The 22463-nt window shown below is 40.8% G+C and overlaps 1 protein-coding gene across 7 annotated transcripts in view; it reads right to left on the minus strand.

Annotated features, from left to right (window-relative positions):
- Window positions 1–1483: 1483 nt before the first annotated feature.
- Window positions 1484–22463, minus strand: part of acaca (acetyl-CoA carboxylase alpha) — a 36782-nt gene continuing 15802 nt past the window's right edge. For 4 of the 7 annotated variants that reach the window (XM_040151254.1, XM_040151252.1, XM_040151253.1 and 1 more), the window contains 27 exons: window positions 21208–21231; window positions 19954–20097; window positions 19745–19847; window positions 19543–19650; window positions 19358–19414; window positions 19031–19075; window positions 17641–17682; window positions 16454–16669; window positions 16093–16248; window positions 15761–15985; window positions 14802–14957; window positions 14549–14695; window positions 13812–14081; window positions 13499–13596; window positions 13187–13307; window positions 12889–12999; window positions 9434–9577; window positions 9182–9302; window positions 8022–8118; window positions 7834–7930; window positions 7589–7724; window positions 7333–7510; window positions 7140–7252; window positions 6266–6420; window positions 5150–5320; window positions 3411–3547; window positions 1484–3246 (listed from right to left, as the gene is read on the minus strand). In XM_040151254.1, coding sequence (XP_040007188.1) covers window positions 3120–3246; window positions 3411–3547; window positions 5150–5320; window positions 6266–6420; window positions 7140–7252; window positions 7333–7510; window positions 7589–7724; window positions 7834–7930; window positions 8022–8118; window positions 9182–9302; window positions 9434–9577; window positions 12889–12999; window positions 13187–13307; window positions 13499–13596; window positions 13812–14081; window positions 14549–14695; window positions 14802–14957; window positions 15761–15985; window positions 16093–16248; window positions 16454–16669; window positions 17641–17682; window positions 19031–19075; window positions 19358–19414; window positions 19543–19650; window positions 19745–19847; window positions 19954–20097; window positions 21208–21231 — 3499 coding nt within the window. In that variant the 3' untranslated portion in view covers window positions 1484–3119. The remainder of the gene's footprint in view (window positions 3247–3410; window positions 3548–5149; window positions 5321–6265; window positions 6421–7139; window positions 7253–7332; window positions 7511–7588; window positions 7725–7833; window positions 7931–8021; window positions 8119–9181; window positions 9303–9433; window positions 9578–12888; window positions 13000–13186; window positions 13308–13498; window positions 13597–13811; window positions 14082–14548; window positions 14696–14801; window positions 14958–15760; window positions 15986–16092; window positions 16249–16453; window positions 16670–17640; window positions 17683–19030; window positions 19076–19357; window positions 19415–19542; window positions 19651–19744; window positions 19848–19953; window positions 20098–21207; window positions 21232–22463) is intronic. The other 3 variants (XM_040151248.1, XM_040151251.1, XM_040151249.1) reach the window with 3 other exon arrangements.

Raw genomic sequence — 22463 nt, forward strand, 5'->3', positions numbered from 1 at the left:
ATACAGGCGTATGACCCAGGCGTCATCCGTTTCTATCCCAGACTCGGGGGACTCTACCAACATTTACTGGAGTCATAAGACACATCTGAAAAGTCTCTTAGTGTGACTGTGCCGCTATACACTTTGCAATAAGGTTGAAACGTGAAGGAGCAGGCAGACGGACAGAATCTTCAGCCTGGAGAGAAGGAGGACAGCTGGGTCCTGGCGCTCCCTCTGTGTCGGTCTACTCTTTGTCACGGGCAAAAGACTCTTGTTTTCAGGCAATAATCAGACAGCCCTGGGGCTCTGTAAAGACCCTGTTCGCTTTTCATCTCAACTGTTGCATACACCCCACTAATTGGAATCCTGCAAATGGGTCACAGGCATTGTCTCTCAAGTGCTGTCAAGTCATTGAGACGCATGGATGTGGAATTATGGTCGCCTCAGATGCATGATTGAGTCTTCCCTCTGCGCTATCTTAACGCCTCCATTTCAATCTCATCACAGAACTGATGTTGTCCCTTTTTTTCCCATTAATATTTCTCGCTGCTCTCTCCTCCATTTTTGTAACAGTTCTGCCTGAAACCAGCCGTCATGGGGATTTAGCAAATGGAATAAAAATTAAAAAAAATTTTTTTAAATCTAAATTCAACATGAGCTTGGTTTTATTGTTACATTTAAAGTATTTCTTTGGAGGCCAAACAAATGTTTCAAGACTGTTGATGTGACTAATTGTTTTTTTTGTTTTTTTTTTTGTATTGTGAATCAACACAGGCCCAAATTGTAAACTAGAGAAAGGACATTAAGCAGTTTCTTGCAAGTTTCACCCACCAAACCTCTTCTCTCCACTTCAATGGTTGAGGAGCAACCTGATTCTGCAGTTTGTCAGTGATTAGAAGAAGAATTAGCCAGCCTAGCATGCCACCACAAATGAGCAAAACCCTCTGGGAGACCAGAGAGACCAAGCAAGGCACATTTCCAATTATACCGCCAAATGACTCATTCTCTTATTGGGCCTCCTATAATTGTGGTGGGTATTGGGTGCATGCAACTCAATTTGTCTTACATATTTGTTGGTAGGATGGTAATAGAGTTGACAGAGCCAGGGGGATGATACGAACGAAGGAGACAAAAAGGATGAGATAGATCCCTCAATATTTGTTTGATGTTTCATCCTCCTTAAGACTGTTGAAGTTTAAAAGCCAGGAAGAAAATGCAACTTTAATCGTCTGTAGACTGAAGAATGGGAAGACTATCATTTTCGACTGATCAGAAAATGCCTCCCCAGAGTAATAGACTTTGCTCTGACTGCTGAAATTAATGAGGCTTCCAGTGATGTGATTATCTGTCCCAAGGATCATCAATATGTAAAAAATAATTGACAAATTAAATTACTGCAAATTCTTGGAAACTTGATTTTTGTTAAAACCACTTTCTTTAGTTTTTTTTTTTTCATGTAACAAAAACACTGATTTTTAAAGTTCTGCACAATTACAACTCAATCTAAGTTCGGTAAGCTTTATTAAATTTGCAGACACATTTAGAGTTCATCACTGTAAATACTTCTTCATCCTTGTATTGGAAACAACCAGTTACTTATAAAGCAACTGGACAACATGTTCACGTAGGCATATAAAAAGGCACAGCATTGAGCATCAAGCCATTTCACATTGCTAACATTGCTTTTTTTAGCAGAACATATGACACAGTGTTCTATAGGATTGAATTCAACATGATGGTTCTGTTTCGCCATTAGTCTTTAAAAAACAAACAAACAACAAAAAAAAAAAACTCAAGAGGAGAATATGCAATTCAAACATTGTTTTCAAAAATGAATATTAAAAATAATTTGATATACACAAAAGTAGAAACTTTAAATAGAATAGTTAATGTGGATGACAGTAAAAGTTTTGATGACAGTAAAATTAGACAACATAGCTGACATGTAATGTACAGTATAAGTCCAGTGAATGGTTGCCTTTGTATTTTCATACATGAATGATTCAGCCATCTAACAGTTGTAAATTCAAAAATATTTCTTTAGTTTAAAAAAAAAAATTAAAGAAAGAAAAAAAAAAACAAAACTAAAAACCCCTCAACTTTCAATAATTGGTTTTAGAAGCAACACAATAGTTGTTAAAAAAAAACAAAACCCTAACAAACAAAAAATTTACCCAAAGGTGAAAAGACTATTTTTCTAAAGAAGCATGCTATACACTCTGTGTAGTACCATTATTAATTCCCATTTAAACTATTATCATCTCTTTTTGTATCACTTGCACGTATGTGTGTGTATGCCTGTATGCCAACTGTGCAGGTTTGATTCTAGATGCAATGTAAGGGAACAGTTAGCAGTAAAGTGCATGTAAAGCAGCATGTGTGTGCTGTGTGAGTGAGAACAGAAGGGACAGCTGTGGTTTTGTTGTGAGGCGAGCTGCCCATTGCTCACTGCAGGGTAACCGTGAAAGAGTCGGGGTCTAAAAGGACCTTGTCCCTGCTCCCTGATGGGCTCTCCTTTCCTAATCTGTTGTAGTGCCCCCTATCTTTATTCAGTAACTAAGTGCTCCATACTTTGGAGTTTAAAAACCCGCTTTCTTGCTAATGCCCCGAGCAATGTGTCGTCATTGTCGAGCTGGTCATCAAAACACTTGCAAATCTTAACAAGCGTACGGTATGTCACTAACCAAGGTGCATTTTAATATGACAACATCCCTCTACATTTATTGTTGTGCGCACTGTGTCACTGATTATCATGGAAGCATAAACATCCATTTGAGCCAACTGTGTAAACTCCAAACATGTCATTACATATTAGTCACTAGATATTTCTTTAGTCATCTTTCAATTGCACTTGAATACAAATTACACTGATTTATCTAAACACTAGCATACATGTAAGGCAATCTACAAAATGTCATAAATGATGTCAGTCATCTGAACTCTTGCTTAGTGATAATCATCGCCAACGGTTCATCTGTAACCTGGCAGGTGCCAAGGGCCATCATGTTGGCTGCTCAAGCCTCAGTTTCCAGCGCAGGCCCCAGTCAGGAGTAGGCCCGGCTGAGCCTGGCTCCTCTGGCTGTGGTGGTGGCCAGAACTGTGATTCAGTCAGGCAGGGAGGGAGGGAGGAGAGGCTCCCACTAGGAGGAGGCTGACGTCTCCATAGTGGACAGGATACGGACCACCTCGGCTCTCTGTGTGGGTGAGATGTGCTGGGTCATATGCACAATAGAATCCATGGCAACCTCTGGATTGGCTTGAACGAGGCTGAAAATAAAAAGGGGAAACAAAAGAAAACAACATCAAAATCATGCGAAGGAAGCTGGATTTCACGTGTGTTTGCCAGGTGGGCAGATGGGGTAAAGACAGCTGAGAATTAGTTGCGCTGTAACTCTTCACCACATTGAGCCTGCATCGTTTAGAAATATCACCTGCGAATCTGCTTGAGGATGTGATCACGGCGGATGTACTTGATGTTCTCGTCGATGACAGACCTTGCGCCGTCTTCTTCAGTTAGTTGCCTCTCCAGCCATCCCACCACCTCTTCGTTGTTATCCCACAGATAGGCCTGCATAATGAAGGGAGGGAGTGTTAAAGGAGAGATAAATTATTGCGAGCAAGATTCAAAGTATTTGTGGATAAATAAAGTCTAGAAACCAAACTTTTTCTCCTGGTGTGAGTGTGAACAAAGGTGAGTGGTAATAAAAAGAAGCCCCAGGAAACAATTAAAACTTGCATATATAAGTATCATTTAAATGGGTAAAATATATAAAATATTATGAATCAACAAATAAATATCAACTACATCAAAAGAGATGGAAAGGCACAAAGTGGGTGCCTGATGTTTTGTTGACTGGCCCTGATAGGAAAATTAGTATTCATGAGTGCTGGCATCTCTGATCCCAAACAAAGACAGGCTGGAGGGCTTAGCAAAGATTTGGGGGTGGAGGGGTTTAATGGGCTCTTGCCTTTTTTATGAACAGTCCTATTTGAGGTCCACAAGAACATTTAATGCCCTTATTAATCATTTTTAATCTGTTTGCTTTTAATTAAGAAACAGTGTGTTGCTCTTCTATCTGCACGTGCCAGGGCTGTGATTAATTGTGGCTTAAGACAGCCAGTCCTGATTGGGATAATATATTAGCTAACAAGAAGGCCACTTCTGAAGAGATCTCTAATGCTTGGCCGGCTCCTATCACCCCCGCGGCTGGTCCTCTAAGCCCGACACTGGGCCGGAAGGAACCGCATTTATGTGTCTCTGAGGGATGCTTACTTTCATTAACTACCAGTTATCGGTCCATCTGTATTTAATCACAATGATTTAATAGGAATGATTATTACTTATTTTAACTGGTACAACTTGTGGGTAAGGGATGGCAGTTTGATAACAAAACAAAAAAAACCCCAAACCCTCTGTAATCATTCCTTGGGGCTTAGAAGGTGTTTACTTGAGTGCATCTACACACTACAGACAGATTTGAGTTCAGAATGAGCCATTTAATACTGGCCTAAGAGAAAACACGCTTACTAAGCCTCACTCAATTACTCATCACAAAAAAGACTGGATATAATGATGACTTTGAATATGAGTAGATGCACTGCATGAAATCTAAAAATAAATTAGCAAATGAGTTCATTGTTTTTTCCAGATTTTTGTGTGGTTGTCTGTATCTAAAAGATGATGAAAATGTATAATACAAAACTCATACTGTGATATTCTACAGTTTCACAGCCCACATTCAATCTTTTGGCCAAAGAACACCTAAATTTTAAAATGCAAGATGTTTGGAGAACTCTAGAATGGGCCACTTCACCTGTTTTGGGGAAGGCTGAGATAAAGCCGCACTAACTGACTTCTGCACCATGAAGTAAAGCAGCAAATAACATCATTTTTATTTTCACATACTGTGTGGTTAAAATATAAGCAAGCTGAATAAATTACAAGACAACAACAAAAATAAAATAATACAATGAATAATAATTTCATCATCATCCTCATCGTCTGTGTGTGTTGCTTTAAAACGTTAACTCTAAAGTCCCTAAAGTTAACCTGAAGTTCACAAACGGGCAAATTCAATGAAATACAGATTACAGGTTTCTACATCTTCCACTCAGTCACAAATAGAGAGAGACTATTGAGCAAACCCTAGAGGTATGCGTTGGGTTTTACCTTCACAGCCCCCTCCGCCTCCACAAACCAGCGGCGCAGCATGGCCTGGATCTGGCCGTCTGTCAGCTCGCTGTTGGCCGCTTGGATCTTCCTCTTCACCGTGTCCTCCAGCAGCAGACGCCGCAAACGCCAGTAGAAGAACTGACGGGACGTTGGCCATTCCAGGATATCCTGAAAAAGGCAAAAGATGAGCAGCTACTGTTAATAAGAGCTACTTTATCCCAAGTTTTAAATGTTATTAGATGTTTACATATAAGTACATGTATTTCATTGGGTGAATTTAAGGTGGAATATGGAGAATTTTCTTCCTGTGCCAAACCATACTTGGGATGTCACACTGAGGTAGAGCTCATTAAGGAAATAAACTGTTCTAGCTGGCAAAAAGGTCTGTGCTGTACGTTTGGCTCGATTAACTGTTATTTACATAATCTCAGGCCATATTTGTGTGGATAAAAAAACGACTCAGAATATTACAGAGTCTGCTTTAACACACAAACCACATTCAATTTAAAGGGCTAATTCAGCTTTATGAAGACTCTAATTGAAAGATGGATGTGACACTTGTAAAGCAGATTAATGTGTGTCACAGAAATATGTTATTCTGTAAATAAAGTATTTATCATAGTGGACTGAAGATCTGAGGATGTCATTTTGTGAACACACAGACTAGCCCAGTTAGTAAGTCTTTCCAGTCCATACTGTGTGCATAAAAAAAAAAAAAACGACTCCTCGACTGCCATCCATCCATGAAACACCCTTCTGGTCATGTCAGCAAAGTGACTGTGTGTGTATGTGTGTGTTTGTATATGAAAGATGGGACTGGGAAGGCACAGAATGAGATTGGGCCTGCCCGAGGCTGCTCTGTGGTCGCTAAGGTGATTGACCAGGGTCATCAGAAGATAATTATGAGGACGAGTCTCACAGCCTGGTGAGACCAAACATTATTCACTATGCAGGTGCAGCAGCAGCTAGACTGATCCTCCCCTGTGGCCTTTTCAGGTTATTCAAGTACTGCACACTCATACTGGAGCAATACATGCACACAAGATAGAATTAAAGAGAGAAAGAGAGAGAGAGAGAGAAAAAGAAAGAGAGAGAGAGAGAGAGAAAACTCACTGTGATAACGCCCTTCTCTTGCATGCGACCTGGGGTGTCATGGAGGTCTGCAAACTGCACAGCCACCTGGTGGTAGATGGGCAGGAGAAACTCCTCACGCTCCTTCAGCTTGGTCTCCAGCTCTTTACGATCAGGGGGGCTCAGCTCCGGGGTTCCTGTAGCAGTTTCAAAATAATACCATAAAACACATCATCAAATCAAAACATTTGCCAAAAACTGAAAGCCATATATCTGCATGTTTTAATTGCAAGCAGAGTATACAGACAAGAAATAGCATCTAATGCTAATTAATAGGTGCAGGACATACAGTGTAGCAGGGATGGAGTTTAGGTTTGAAAGCCAAAAAAAAAAAACCTGTTCATGGTAGTCTTTGGTTTGGCCTTCCCTTATAGTCCCATGTTCTACATGCAGCCATGAATTAACTGCTGCTAAAAGCATTTTGTTTTAGTGTTCCCCCAAACCCCTAGTGGCTGTCACCGAAGACTGATTTCTGTCAATTCCAATCTGTAAGCTCTCAAACCCTTCCCAGTAAACCTCCATTCCACCGGTTTGCCCAAAGCACCGAGCCCCACACAGCATCGGACCAAAGTTCCTCTGAGCCCTGGGTAAAATCAATAGCCTGCTCAGGGGGGACAGGAGAACTGGTGATTGATCTGAGCAGGCTGTGATTGACACATCTCCCGGGGTACTGCAGCGAAGATGATACAATCAACACCAAATAAAGAACAACAGTGAAAGCACACATGCTCCTGCCTGATATATTGCTCCTTCTTAAAACAGGCCGGCAGCGAGAAAGACTACAAATAAGAAAAAGGCCAAGGGGGACAAAAACACCCAAGGAGACCTTTAATTAGAAATGAACTGGAGGACTCACCCAATCTTTCAGCCAAGCCCATGTAGACCGGATCTACTCTTCTCATAGTCTTCACCAGGTCCTTCCTCCTAAACTTGATCTCCACTGTACCTTCAGGCTCCAACACTCCACCTCTGGGGACAAGAATGATTTAATGAACAAAGGTGATTTGATAAAGATGATTCTTACTCTGCCCTTTCGTCGTCCGACTCACCGGCTGTCCTTGTCGGCGTACATTTCCATGTGACGGGGGTTGATGGTGGGATCTATAACCACCCAGGAGCCTCCCCTCAGTTCAGCCTGCGGGGGAATATAAACCAGTACCGGCTGCTTGTATTCCCTTAGCCCGTCCACAATGTAGGCCCCAAACTTCAACACCTGGTCGTACATGTCTAAGAAGGAAAATTTTCAAATGAGATACTGAAAAGGGTTAAACTCAGATTGACTCATTACTATGAAAGTAGATGTACCTTTCATTCCACCAGAAAAGCCCCTCCAGTTGGAAAACAATATGAGAGGTAGGCCTTCTCGGTTCAGGTCCTTAATGGCCTGGGCTGTTTTGAAAGCAGAGTCTGGGAACCAAACCTGTCCTGCCTGCTGGATGATCTAAATATACAAATCAGAAAAACAGCATCAGTGCCTGAGTGTCTGTAAATGTCTAAACACTTGGGTGCCAGAGGTCCGTCTTGATTATATGCATTGAGGGAGCCCTTACCTTCGCCTCTGAGTCCAAATTGGCTGGATCAGCTGGGATTGACAGCTCCACTGACCTGGTTTCCACAGCAACCACTCCAGTAGGTATCCCGCCCAGTCTGGGGAGAGAGGCCTTTCAGCACTGACGTCTACAAAATACCTTTACTAAATTTTATAATGGACATATAAATATTTATGGTGTAGACTTACCTGGCTCTGCCTACCACCACACTCTGAGCCCATGGCTGCATGATCTCCATGAAGGAGCCATTGTCAAAGAAACCACTTTGCCAGGAACCCTTTGGAGCTTTAAATACAGAAATGAGAGAGAGTAGTGTGACAGAGAGTGCAGAAAGGTAAAAAAAAGAGTGAAACAGGGAAGAAAGTGGAGTTAATTACTGCCAATTGGAAAGGCAACCAAATCAATTTTCCAAAAACATTTTCTCTTTCCATACTTTTTAAAAAGTCTCTTGCTTTATTCCATTTACAGTCCGAGGTTGTGTATTTTTGTTTTTTTCTCTGAATTTGTAATCTTGGCAGCAACCATGATGGATGACTGTGTAAGGAGGCTTGCTCAGCTCTTTTACTGCCTGCACACCCTGAGAAACATGCCCAGCCTAGGAGGTTACCGTTCAATTAAGCCTCGCCACTCATCACTACCAGAGATGTTGACTGGCTTCCCACACGGTCCACCAATCTCACTGCTGTCCCAAGCTGTAATTACACTGACGTGGAACCTGCTCAGTCTTGACCTACAGTGTAAAACACACTGAGCCAATTTTGGTCCTATCTTGGTCTTACCTTTAGCTTCACTGTTTCTCTCTTAGTTTCTTAATAACTTCACTCTAGTAATGAACTATTTCCATATCTAACCCACAAGATATTAGACTGAGTTATAAATCTTTATATTTACTTTAAATAACACATGAAAAATGGGCCTGTGACTCTAGAACTGCTAATAAAGCACTTTGGATGAAAAATGATCAGTAGAGCAAATGCAAAAGTGCACACTGTAAATCATCATCATAGTTACATCAAGGATACTATATAGGGCCATACAACGTATTTTAGCACAACTCAGCATTTGATGTAACTACCCCATTGTTTAATTTTTGGAGTATACAAAGGCTTGAATGTAGGGCTGTAAATTACAACTGTTCATTATCGATTAATCAGACCTTTATTTAGCAATTGAGAAAATGATGGTCATTGTTTCACGGGGCCCAAGCCGAACTTTCAAACTAGCTTGTTTTTTCCAAACAACAGTCCAAAGTGCAAAGATATTTAATTGATATTAATATAAAAACAGAGAAAAGTTGGATACTTTTGCGTTTGATAAGTGATAAACAGATAAAAGACTAGCGTCTCACTCTGGCTGGGACGTCCAGCTAACATCCAGCGAGGGTCATACGGAGCCTTGGTTGGTACAAATTCCACTTGCCGATCTATGGGATCCTTGGCACTGAGGATGGGCACTGGACTAGATTTACACTGAGGAAAGATTTTTTTTTTTTTTTTTTTTTTTTTAATTTTGCAAAAAACATGCAGCTCTAAACATTACGTTAAGTTAACCTGTATTAATTCAGGATGCAGCATCTTATTCAAAACAATTGCTAAATTACCTTGGGCATATAGGACAGCCACAGCAGAAGAGTGAAGACACCCTCAAAGTCATCACAAACAGTACAGTGGGTCACACCATTGTTGTGCATGATTTGAATTCCACCGAGCTGGTTATTCGATGTGTACACTTCTCTGCCCAGCACCTGTAGTTGGAAAAAGACAAAGGTGTGGATTTTACATTTGAAAAAAAATGTTTTATAATATTAATAGTACTTTCCTCTTTTGAATTCTCAGACTGTCCAACATTCATCTCTGGCTTTTAAGGCATATGCCATGGTAAAAAATAACACTTTTGAGAATACACACTAAGTCACGTACAACAGTAAACTGTTGCAGTGCTGCTCTTGAAACTTGCCTGAAAATTGGAGCAGCTCTTTCCTGCACAGTTTAATTATGTGCTGATCTACCCTCTAAAAGCCTCCTCTCTCTGGCCTCCAATGGTGGCAATAGAGTTAATCTACTGTTCATGTTGTGCAACCTCGGCTGACAACAGGAGGTGTCGTCAGAAGGTTTCTGGTCTGGGGAGCTGTTGATCAATGAGATCACACACAGATGCAGACATGTCAGGTAACACCAGGGACTCTGCATTTACAAGGCCCCACTGCATCATCAATACAGGTGATCAGCAGAAATCTCAGCCAGAAATCTCTCTATCACAGCAGTCACACGTGGGTGGCAGTATCTGCTGCTCTGCCTGGGGGATTTTCTTAAAATACTCTTTGAATTAACACATGCCCTGTCTCATCTAAAACATTCTATTCATTCTCATGCTAGCAACTGGCTCTTTACTGGCTCACATTCCTTGTTGCTGGGTTTATTGTGAATACTCCCTGTACCAGTTCTGATAGAGGCTATAGTGTAACGGTGACATGGAAGTTGCGGAACAATTTCTGCCCTCAAAACTGCCTCTGTGCCAACCTGAATCCATAAAGTTTCACTCCCAGCCCACCTTATTTTCATAAGCAGCTTAGAACAGGTGGCAGGGCCCTGACATGGTTCCATAAAAATCAGAGAGGAGTTCAATCCTTACCCTAAGCTCTAACCTTTTCAGCCATCATTTACTTTCTTTATTACCATTAATGGTTATGTATCTGGCTACAAATCTAGGGCACTCTCCTAAAGCTGTCAGGAAAGCCTGCGGCCCCAAGAAACATTGCAATCACCTTGACATACACAAAAACCCCAGTGCCTCCGGCCATCGCCGGCTTCATTAAGATTCCAAAGCAGAGAGAAGCGGACGGGGTATAGGAGTAGGAACAGAGGGAGATGACTGGGAGGAAGAAAACGAGGGGCCGACTGGATGTAACAGCTCACTGGGGTATTTGCGCTAGTAGTTACTATCCAGTCCCCATGAAAATATGAGCGCTTTTCAGCAGCTAATGAAATGATGATCTTTGGGTAGCAGCCTCCTGCTCTCCATTAAGTTTCAGTTAATAGCCATGAAACCACATGATAAACGAGCAGAATTTAAAAAAACTACCCCACTTCTTGCCTGTGTCGCTAGTTGAATCAGTACTATTGTAAATAGTACAGAGTATACAGTATATTGAAACTCATCATCTACACAACGTAGACACCATTGTGTAGTAACAATTACTGTGAATCTAAGCGCACAAATACAGCTAAAGAGTGGGGCCATCTAAAAACAACCGAGCTGCCAGCGAATAGGTATGCCATTATTGGGCCATTTACATGATTTGTCATGTTGCAATCCGTCATCTAATTTGAAATGGAGTCATCTTAATGCACTGACAAGGACGGAGAATGGAAAGCAAGACAAGAGGAAGTAGTGAAGCATGTAGGCACGCACGCACGCGCGCACACACACACACACACACACACACACACACACACACACACACACACACACACACACACACACACACGAATCAACTGCATTCAGAAAACAATTTGCCTCAGCAAAACTTCATTTTGATTAAAAACAAATGATATGGGTGTCCTGCATCGCAGCCTCCGGCATGTCACTCTATTTCTATGCAAATACAACTTCACGGTTCGCTTTCAATTATTCCACTAGGAGTGGCAGGCTGGCCTGTTGCTGGGATCGGATAGCAAATCCTAGCAGAAGAAAGTGAGGGAGGCGGAGGCCTGAACGCCGGGTTGGAACAAGCACCAAAATCACAGCACACTTTTCTCAATTCTTTTCTTTGATATATACAAACACACATAATTCAACCCTTTCATTTCATATAGAATCTGTAGAATCTTTGTCTTAATTTATTATAAAAAAGGAAAACAGACTGTACAGTACCAGCTGCAAAACGTTTTACACAAACGCACACAGCTCCTTTCCAGATCTGTTTGCCCTTACAGTCATATAAGCTGAAAAATTTAATAGCCAACTAATGAATATTTATAGCAAGTTCCTCATTAAAATGCAGACGCATCAAATGTGTTAATTTAGGGAGGATTCATTTGGTTGCTACAGGAAGTGCAATGTTCAGACAAACACAACATCATAGTGTTTTCAATTTAAACACTAGAAAAAAAACGACCTTTAACGGGCTTTAGTCGACGAAAGAAAATCTTGGTCGACCTGAAATCTTACCTAGTCTTCAACAAATTGATTGGTTGCAGGAAAAAAAAAATCTGCACATTATCTACGGATTAACGAAATGAGCCACAGAGGTCTAGTGCAATGAGTACACTAGACCTCTTAGCCTTATTAGCCTAAATGAATTGTAAATACACTTAAAAAACTGGTATTTGTAGCATATTAAATCATTTTAACCTAATTATTTTATAGTGAAATGATAACAACAGACTCAGAGCTGACCAGACCTGCCCATTTTCATATGATTTCTGAAAATAGAACTACAGTATATCAACTGGTGAAGAACTATTGAGGAATATACACTCAAAGCCTCAAGCATTAAACATGAAAGTTGACGCACATCCAAACGCAAACAAGTTTGCCTATTGCTTTTAGATGACATGCCATGTTGGTTGTCGAGCTATGATGCTTTGCAAAGTTTACACTCGACTTTTTGTTCATTGGTTTTAAAACAAAATGCAGCCACACCAACAACTTCTTTGATATGGTGTCAATTAGTTTGGAGCTGACCCCCGAGTAAACGTTCAGTAAACGTTAAATAAGTTAGATCTAGTAGTCCCCCTTAGGTCAGGTGAGTCCAAAGTTGTGAAGACAGGAGGTTTGTGTTTTCACAACACCCCCGTTTTCACAGGTAGTCTGTCCCTCCCACTGCTGCAGGAAATAATGGATTCATCGTGGAAGTCTATTGACGTAGCGCTTTTCTCTGTATTAAAGTAACACCGCCGACTGTCTGACCAATGAGAATTTGGTCTAACCAGGACCCATGGACCAAAAGATCGACCAGTCCATCGGGAGACTACAGCGCTAGATAAAAAACCAAAACTTTGTATTGTGCTGAAATACACATTTAAATTAGATAATAAATGTAGATAATTTTACCTTGTTGAGTGCTCCAGCTCCAGTAAGAATGATGTGAGAGTTGTCCACTTGGATGGTTCGCTGTCCAAGCCTAACCAAATAGGCCCCAATTCCTATGGCTCGACATGTGACCTAGAGGACCAGACAGTTGTGTTTGTCTCTAAGTAACCACACGTAAGCACAATTACTCAAGTAAATTCATGTAGAGCAAGTCTTTCTTCTTGAAAGATCAGACATGTGAACAGCTTGTGGCTTAGGAGGAGACTACATGCATGCATGTTTTTCTTTTTGTACACAAGTGTGCCCACTTTAGTCTTACCAGGTTCATGGTGATGATTTCCTCATAAGCCAGAGAGGACTCTCCAGCGATCATCCCAGACCCTTTCAGATTCTCCACGCCCAGCCCTTCATCCTTTCCAATGATGTCAGTGATCTTGTACCTGCATGACAACACATATTCACTCAAAGCCAGATGTGACCCTCAAATTTCCCATCTGTGGTCACCTCTATTGCATTTTCATGGACTTGAATCTGTGGAGTCATGTACACTTGATTAATACTACAGCAGCTTCAAGATTTCTTTCCTTACGTACAAAGTTAAGTGTATTAATATTTAATAAAAATGATGTACCTGGATTCTCCTTCATCCTCGACATGTTCGCAATGCACAGAGTTCAGGGCTGAAACCTTCTTGTAATCCTGAGGTGTGAGGTAGAGATACTTGAAACCCTGCAGGGAAAAAGAAAAGAAAAGACATTTCAGATATCAGATACCATAATAAAGAAATATACATATAAAAATATAAATAAATGAACAAAACAGTTTGTGTTTTTGGAATACTGAGTTGGTGAATTGTAGGCCACAAAATTTAAAACAGTGACACAAAAATTTCGTAGGGAAGCCCTCAACTACAGCATTATGTGACTGAGACTCTGCTGGCTGACCTTATATGGGTCTGCTGGATCTTGCCAGGCCACATGGAACATGTGTCTGATTTCCTCTGCCAGCCCAATGCGGGCGCCACTGTTGGCTGCGATGTAGATTCGAGGGATGCCGCTCTCTCGTGACATCTCTGAGGCTCGCAGGAATAACAGGTCCTCCTGGGGCCCAAATGAGCCTATCTTGTGTGTAATGTCATTACTTATGACGATGATCTCTCGGCCCGCTGGATACTCTGGAGTTCGCAGGGTCATCCGCCAAGCCACCATACCAATCTTGATAGACAGAGTAGAAGCACTTTTACACAAGAAATACTGAATATCTGTATCTATTGTATCATAAATATACTGTAAACATTGTATTTTGATGTTTTTTTGTTAAGTTTTTGAGGGTAAATGTTGCTCAAAAGGTGTAGCTGAGAATGAGATCGAGTGTGAGATGTTCCATATGTTATGCTCTAAGGGTTATTCAGACTGCAGTATTTTATCTTTGGTTTAAATAGAATCACTACACATAGTGCACTGAGAGACAATAACTAAGTTTTGCCATTCAACAATAAAGTATTGAACAAGCAGCCTAGAACACAACCGAAGAAACACAGAGACACCTACAGAGTAAAAAGGAAATTGCATATTTTGAGGGGAGGTGGATAGATAAAGTAAAAAGATGTCGTCAAAGTAAATGGGTACTATTTAATTTTTTTATATATCTGTATTCATGTGTCAAACTAAAAAAAACTGACCTCGTTGCCCCCTGGCAGTCGGTTCATCTGCACCAGCTGACCTTGGGCGTCAAGAACCAGCTCTGTGAAGGTGAGCAGCTCAGAAGGAAGAGGGCATTTGGGTAAGTGGGCATAGGCCTGGCTTGAGTGCCACAGCTTTTTCAGAGCCTAAATGAAATAATCAAAAAAATGAATTATTATTTAGTATTTATAAGCAGAAGCTAAGCAAAATGGTCAAAATGTAAGTTCTTTTTTTTTTTTTTTTAAACTTTACCTGTCTGAACATTTCTGGAAAGTCATAGACATACGTGGTGCCCAGAGACTGCGCCTGGAAGCGCTTAGACTGCAGCAGGTCCTTGGTGACATAGGGTGTGTTGATGAGCATGCCATGCAATGGACCCTGCTTGTCTCCATATGCTTGGAACATAATCTGAACAAAGAAGGAGAGAGAGTCACTTTATAGATATTCTGACCGCTAACAACCCTGAGATTGTACACAGGAAGTGAACATCAGACAGACATGACCATTAAATTCTAAGAGCTACAGTGTTGTAAGTGTAAGCATGTTTTAAGAAAGCATTTCCCATCACATATGTTTTGTTGAATTAGGCCAACAACACCCTAAAAAAGCTCAACAGCATGTCTTGGTATCCCAAAATCATTCCAATCCACACTATTATGACTGCAGGAAATGCAGTTGGTTCTTTCTCAACCATGTCTTGAATCTTCAAATAGAAAACAGATCTGACACCTCCTCACTCTTAATATTCACTATTATGAAACTAATAAGGCAACCACCAAGCAAAAATAAAAAATGGGACAGAAAAGTAATATGTGAATTGTGTAGCCACTCCCCCCCCCAATTCTTCAGGGTTCCATGTACATTTTACCTATTCAACATTCACTTACTATTGAATAGATGATGATGGTGATGGACAGATGGATGGATGACGAGACTTACCTGACCAGCTGCGAGAAGAAACATATTACTAAAAAAAAATTGTCCACTGGGGAAAGGGCAAGACGCCGTACTGGATCTCTACTTCACATCAATAAATATTAAAGCCAGAACTTTTGTATTCTACTGTGTAAAAATGACAAACTCAATTTTTTAACCTTACGAGAGGTAGGTAAACAGCATTCTGTAAGTTGAGGTTTCCAGAATGGAGCTGAAGCCTTTTGCCTGCAACTGGACAATATGCGGATGAGATGGAAGATGTATGAGTGCCCCACCTGTCGGTCTTTGGGCCCCACCTGTCCCGTTCGGGAATCAGTGACCTCCTTGTAAAGGCTGATGTCCAGGTAGTAGCCTGATTCATTGGTAAGAAAGAGCCGGATGGGGATTTGCTTTCCTGTTGGAGTCAGGCGGATGTTAATTTTCAGTTCAGCCTGCAGGACGCGCAGCTTCCACAAACGGCTACCGTAACGCATGACCATGGAGCGCACAGACTCCTCAATCTAAAGTTTGTACAGAAAGATTAGGGAGAAATCAAGTCATTGATAACATGTGAGCTTTGTTCAGATGGTGTTTTGGAGATGTGTTTGTGTATGATTATTTCACAAACCTTCGATGGGTCCATGATGACTGTAGGGACAAAGTTAAGGAAGATATGATTACAGTCAGTTCGCACAGTTGTGTTGTTGAAAGCCACCTCAAGCTCATCCATGGCTTCCAGGAGCAAACGCTCTGCCTCATTGTGAAGGTACTCAAAAGAGGCCTCCTAGTAAATGAACAGAGAGAAAAAATAACTTTCAACAAGGGCAGGTATGATTAATCTTTGGAATAAAAATGTGTAGGGGGAATCCAAAAGCTCTAAAATCACACAAAAGTGCAAGTAACTTAAAAAACAATCATTAGGAATGTAAAAGAAAAAAAAAAATTCCATTACTCATAAAAAAAAGTTTCTTGGTCTTTTGTATTCTCACCTTTGTAACCAGATCAGAGTGGCGGATTATGGCTCGCACAAAGAAACGGTAGTCCGTAACCTCTGTGCCCACCTCCACCCGCGCTGCACCCAGGTACAGGTGCATTTTGTGGTTGGCACATGGAATGGCAGTTAGGGCAAAATTGCGCATGCGGTTGAGCTCCAACTGGAAAGCTAGTGCCGGCTCCAAATGACGATAGATCCTGTCTTCTTCAAACTATTGAGACAAAGGCAGGATGCAATGACCAACACCAACACATCACTACCAATATTTTCAATGGATTTATTCACAGACTTTCCTGAAGATTTTTTTTTAAGTTAAGCCTCTTTGCCATCATCTCTTCCATTAACAGAAGTAGTTCAAATTGGCAATTTCAGGAGCACTCAGTTGATATAAGAGTAGAAAGATGCCTGTGAGCCGCACACTGTATTAAGTAAATGAAATCATGGGCAATCTCGATCTCAGAAAGCTGCTAATGGGTGTCATTTCTCTTAAATGGGAGAAATAATTAAAGAGTTCATTACTTTAATGAGTTTTGGTGGTGTCATTGTAGTGAAACTATCAGGGGTAACGGAGAGGAAGAGACATCACTGGTTGTGATAGAGTGAAATTCATCATTGCCAAGGGGGTGAAAAATTGTTTCTTATAACCACAACATGGCTTTGAACGGTTTCCCCGCCTAAGGAAAATCCATCAGTCTGTAGTATCTTGAAATTTGTAGGTTTATTTTCAGTGTCACAATAATTTGATACATGTGCATAAAAAGGTATATATGTCCCTTAATCTTTTCAATAGAAATGGTAATTTCTGCGCGGCCAAACACCAATTTGGCCATTCAGAAAATATTTTGAGTAAAAGTGATGATTTGACACATGGTTTGTGATATGATATAGTTTGCGCGGCTGTGGCTAAGGAGGTTGAGCGAGTCGTTCCCTAACCGGAAGGTCAGTGACTCGATCCCCGGCTCCTCCAGTCCGCATGTCAACGTGTCCTTGGGCTAGATACTCAACCCCAAATTGCCCCTGATGTATCATCGGTGTGTCAGTGTGTGTGTAAATATAGAAAAGAGCGCTGTATGAATGTGTGTGTGTCGATGGGGGAATGTGGCAGTAGTGTAAAGTGCTTTGTGTGGTCGATAAGACTAGAAAAGCGCTATATAAGTGCAGTCCATTTATGTAGACACCCACCTTGTCTCTGGCACGGAATGTGAAAAATTTGGGGAATTCTCTCTGTGTGGTAGATAGTGAGACAGAGAGAGAAAGAACACAAAGAAATCAGCAAAGTCTCCGTGACAAAAACCTTTGTTGTAAACATAGCAGTTCACTGTTAAGAATGCCAAATCAGTTAGAACACACACCGACTATAAACCTAATGAAAGCAGGTGAAAATAAGATATTCTGGGCTTTGCTTAAATTGCTACACGAGTAAGTATGGAGTAAAGCAGTGATGATCAGGACCTTGCCTTACATGCATTGGGCCCTAATCACCTTTACTGCTGGAATCACTCTGTTTTCACTCAGACCACAAGCTCACATAATAATGGTAACAGGCTACATATATAAAGCACCACTCACTATGTTAATGCATAAAACATTCCCTTTTTTCAGAGACATTTGATCCTCTGAATAATGCCCGGTACCCTGTTTGACGTTATCAGATGAAGTGTCCCACTTGCCAAAACAAAGCCAGACCGATTGGAGATGCTCTCATCAACTCACAGCCTACATGATAACAAAAGAACTGCAATAGTACAAACACTGGAAACCACCACAGCCACGATTTGACACTGTGATTACACATAATTTTCACTCTCCATGATATAGTGAACTGAAAAAATTTTTTTTATGGTGGGCATAGAGAATGGCGCAGGCTACTAAAAAAGCCCTTCCATGTAATAAGGGCCACATAATGATGGTGACACCAGTTAGTATGATTTGCTCTCATCAGAGCTGTGGTACCACCAAAAGAAAAATCAAAGCCTATTGTTTAAATGACAGCAGAGGTGAAAGAACAGAGCATTTCTCAAAATCTAATCCCGTCCTAAATCCCTGTCATTATCACTTTCATTCAAATTTTAGTGCGTGTTCTATTTATAATGTGTCAAACCTGGAAAGATAACTGCAGTGCTGTGTACTGCAGCACAATCAGAAGGCGATATCACAAAACTGCCATGATTGCTGGTTCAATTCTTACACGGCTATTCATGCTAAAAATGTGTGCTCACAACAATGCAGGACACTTAAAATTGACATTTCAAGGTGAGAAAATCGCAATGAGTACATGTGCCTGGGGCTTTAGTGACATCTTTAAACTGTAGCTCAAAAAAAATCTGTTGCTAAACCAAACCTTTATGGATTCAGGACAATGGTGGGATGGTTTCCTTTATATATGCTGGCACAACAAAGTTCAATAAGCTCCCCCTTGAAATCAAGAAGCTGACTGGCTGTATATTTAATGGGCATTACCGTGGTAGGGCCTGTTTGAACTATTTTTGCAATAGCAAATGCATCGAAACTTGTCCAATAAGTCAAATCAAAGAGCCATCTGTCCTCATTTCCTTCATCTTCCTCTACTTACATGAAACCTTTGGTCCAACTCACAGTTGACTTGCTTCCTGAAATCCTGTCATCATAAATGCAGCAAAAGCAAGGCATGCAGAAAGAGGATACAGAGACAAACAAGAAAGTAAGCTAAATTTCGAATGCAAATTATTGCAATTATCACAATAATGACATTGCGTATAAAGAAATTAATTAAGTATTAGTAATTACAAAAAAAGATGCAGGACAGTTCATTTTTAACAGTTTGATACATGCTTTTTAGACCTATTGAATAGGTGACATGCATGGTAGCAAATTGTCAAGAAAGGTAGCTGACTTATTAAACATTATTAGGGACCCTCACCTTCTGGGCAACAAGGAAAGTAAGCCTTCGGATGCCATGTTCAAACAGCAAGGATTTCTGGGATTGATAAGAAATACAAATGTCAGGATGAGGAGATGTTTCCGAATAATCCCAAACATTTAAATTGCTCCGCTGAAATCAAGACAAAAAAAAAAAGAAAAAGCCTTTTTGTAGACAGCTCCCACCTTTGACTGAGTGAATTCCCGGAACATGGCTGCCAGGCCATCGTCATCAATGTCACTGTCCGTCTTTATTGCCACATTCAGGATATGTATAGGCTCATCCTGGGCACTCTGTATGATAAAGCAAATAGACATTTCATCCTAAAATACACAGTCATACAGGGCAATGCCCAGCCTGCGACCATCAGATGTCTGTTCTCATCACCTTGTTGTCCTCTTCACCATACAGGACAGGATTACCTCCCTCTGGGAAGGTTGGACTTGGGGGAGGAGAGTCAGAGAAGCAGCTCAACACGTCCGGTATGTTCCTGTGAAGAAGGAAAATCGCACATCCCATTAATCACACTTCTGATATTATCTTCACCTATCGACAAAATATATCCAAGTTAAGATCTATTTTATACAAGCACTGACCTGGTGAACTCCTGGAAGGAGCGGAAAGCGACCATGGCTCCCATGCGCTGACAAGGTGGTGTAAAAGATGTGTCAAGCAGTACATCACTCACGCTGGCTACATGCACCATGCCATAGTGGTTCAGGTTTGATGAGAATGACATCCTAGGTTGTCGACAGAGAGCAATTATTATGGGAATCTGCCATACCACTAGACTGACTTTGTAAAGATGTGCCCCATCCACCTTTAAGAACCTCACAACAGTTTTAATCCCTCATCTTTTTGGCAGTTTGAGATGCTGGGATAAAATAATGTGTATGAAAAAATTTAAAAGCCCAATGGGTTAACTGTAAGTGACTCATTTGTATAAAAACTGAATGAGGTTCAAATTATAAAAAGCAAGTAGTAACACAATTCCACCATGACACGTGAACAAGTGAAAGTAGCTGCACAGTATGTCAGGGATTCTTTGATACACCACGTATTAATTGAAATAAAACAAAATATTCCTTTTTACAGGGACAAGCAAACAATGATCCACCAAGAAGACCCTTTAAAGATTTACAGGTTTCATTTTGTTGGGTGTTAGTCCTTCAATTGTAGGAAGCCATCCAAGAAGATACACCCACTGAAAGCACTTGAGAAGTTGTGTGTGTCAAACCTGTCCACAGTTTCCGATTCTGAGACATTTTTCTTTGCAGCATTTTCATCCTTAGATTTACTATCCTGTGTTTTAAGGTCCTGGGGTTTAGTCCCCTGTAATTTAGTGTCCGTGGCTTTTACATTGTCCAGGATTGGAGCAGACATTTTCCTGGCAGAACAGTCAGGGGTGTCATTTCAGGAGATTTGCACTGGTGTACAACATTTCCCCAAACATGTATTTTTAATTACCTTACACCACATTACATCCCAAATTTTTCCAAATTTCCACAATACTGAAGCACATACAGACAATACTTAGGATTTGAACACTCTTTCACAAAGACACAAACACACATACAGACCCAAATGTCTGACACAGAGGCTGAATGCCAAAGGCCATGCTGTTGTCAGTAAAATTAAGAAACATTGTCCTTATCAACCAGACTATAGTCCAGTTGCTAAATCAGCTTCATCTTGGGAAATTTAAAAGCACCAAACAGTTGCTTAACCAAACAACATGTTGACTTAATCACCAGATGCATTAATTTTTAAATGAATTACTGCTCTGACCATGCAGCTAGCTAGTCTACGGTCACTTGAGGTCTATGCAATAAAAAGAATGTTTACAATACCTGTTTAGAGTGGGGATGTTCCCTCTGCAATCAAACAACATTGATTACTAAGTGGTTAGTGGCAGGCATCAGGAGAGGAAGACAGTCAAAGTGTAGCAATGTGTGTTTGTGTGTGTGAGCGTGTGTGTGTGTGCTTTAACGTAATTGTTTTGTATTTATAGGTACCTAAATGATACATGATACATTGAATGCAAAAACTGTTGATAAAGGAAACTGAAAAATATCTTTCTAGCAATACAGACACATTTCACTTCTTGACTGCTCCCTTTACAACATGCATCACGAGATCCTAAGGCCTCCTTTCCTGAGGCATACTCTGAACAAAGACAGAGGATCGCTTTAAACTCCCAACATGTAGGTTAATTCAGACACATTAAATCACAAGCATGCAATAAAATGAGTGTATGATGGCATTCACGGGATTTCTACCACTAGCTGCAAGCAAAGAAAAATATAAGCGCTGCCAAGCAACCACAAGCAAATACACAGAAACATAATAACATTCACACACAGCCAAACCAAAAACAATCATACAGGTAGGATGCGGAATATGAGAGCAACAGAAGTGCCACAGTACTGTGTCTGTTTTTCAAATGCTAAGCATGTACAACACAAATCCTGAGTTTGTCTCTGGTTTCTCTCGGATTCTCAAGTTTAATATTGCATAAGATAAGTTTTTCCAGGACTTATAAGAAAGAGCAACTGACATTAGACTCTTGAGGCTGAGAGCTTTGTTGCTCATGGCACTTACACTTTTGACAAACCAAGAAAAGTATTTTCAGTCTTGCAAAATACCTTCTTTTGCACATGTGGAGCATTTACATGGAGAACAACAATGAACGATGACAGAGCTGGGAAGGTGGGAGAGGAACCTTGGCACCATGGACGACATTAAGATTGTGGACTAAGTGATTTCTAGGTGTTAGAGTAATATGTTTTGTGTAACCACAGCACATTTGCTCCTATGCGACAAACACCTAGACAATGGAATAATGCAGTGGTCTATGGGAAAAAAGCAGCTGTGAGAATAGAAGGAGCCACCAAACTATACTGATAATTCTGAGGAAGAGGGCAGTAAGCAGGGACAACAGAAGATGGCTGCAGGTGCTGACGCAAAGATACTAAATTAACAAAAAGCTGTGACCAAAATATATCGCGGTGATGCCAACTTGCCAGCATCACTGCCACCAAAGGAAAATTGTACATCTAGCCCTGTTGTAAATATTGATTCCTGTCCACAGTGCCGTTAAAGGGTG

This window comes from Xiphias gladius, chromosome 17 (genome assembly GCF_016859285.1).
Source record: "Xiphias gladius isolate SHS-SW01 ecotype Sanya breed wild chromosome 17, ASM1685928v1, whole genome shotgun sequence".
NCBI lineage: Eukaryota > Metazoa > Chordata > Actinopteri > Istiophoriformes > Xiphiidae > Xiphias > Xiphias gladius.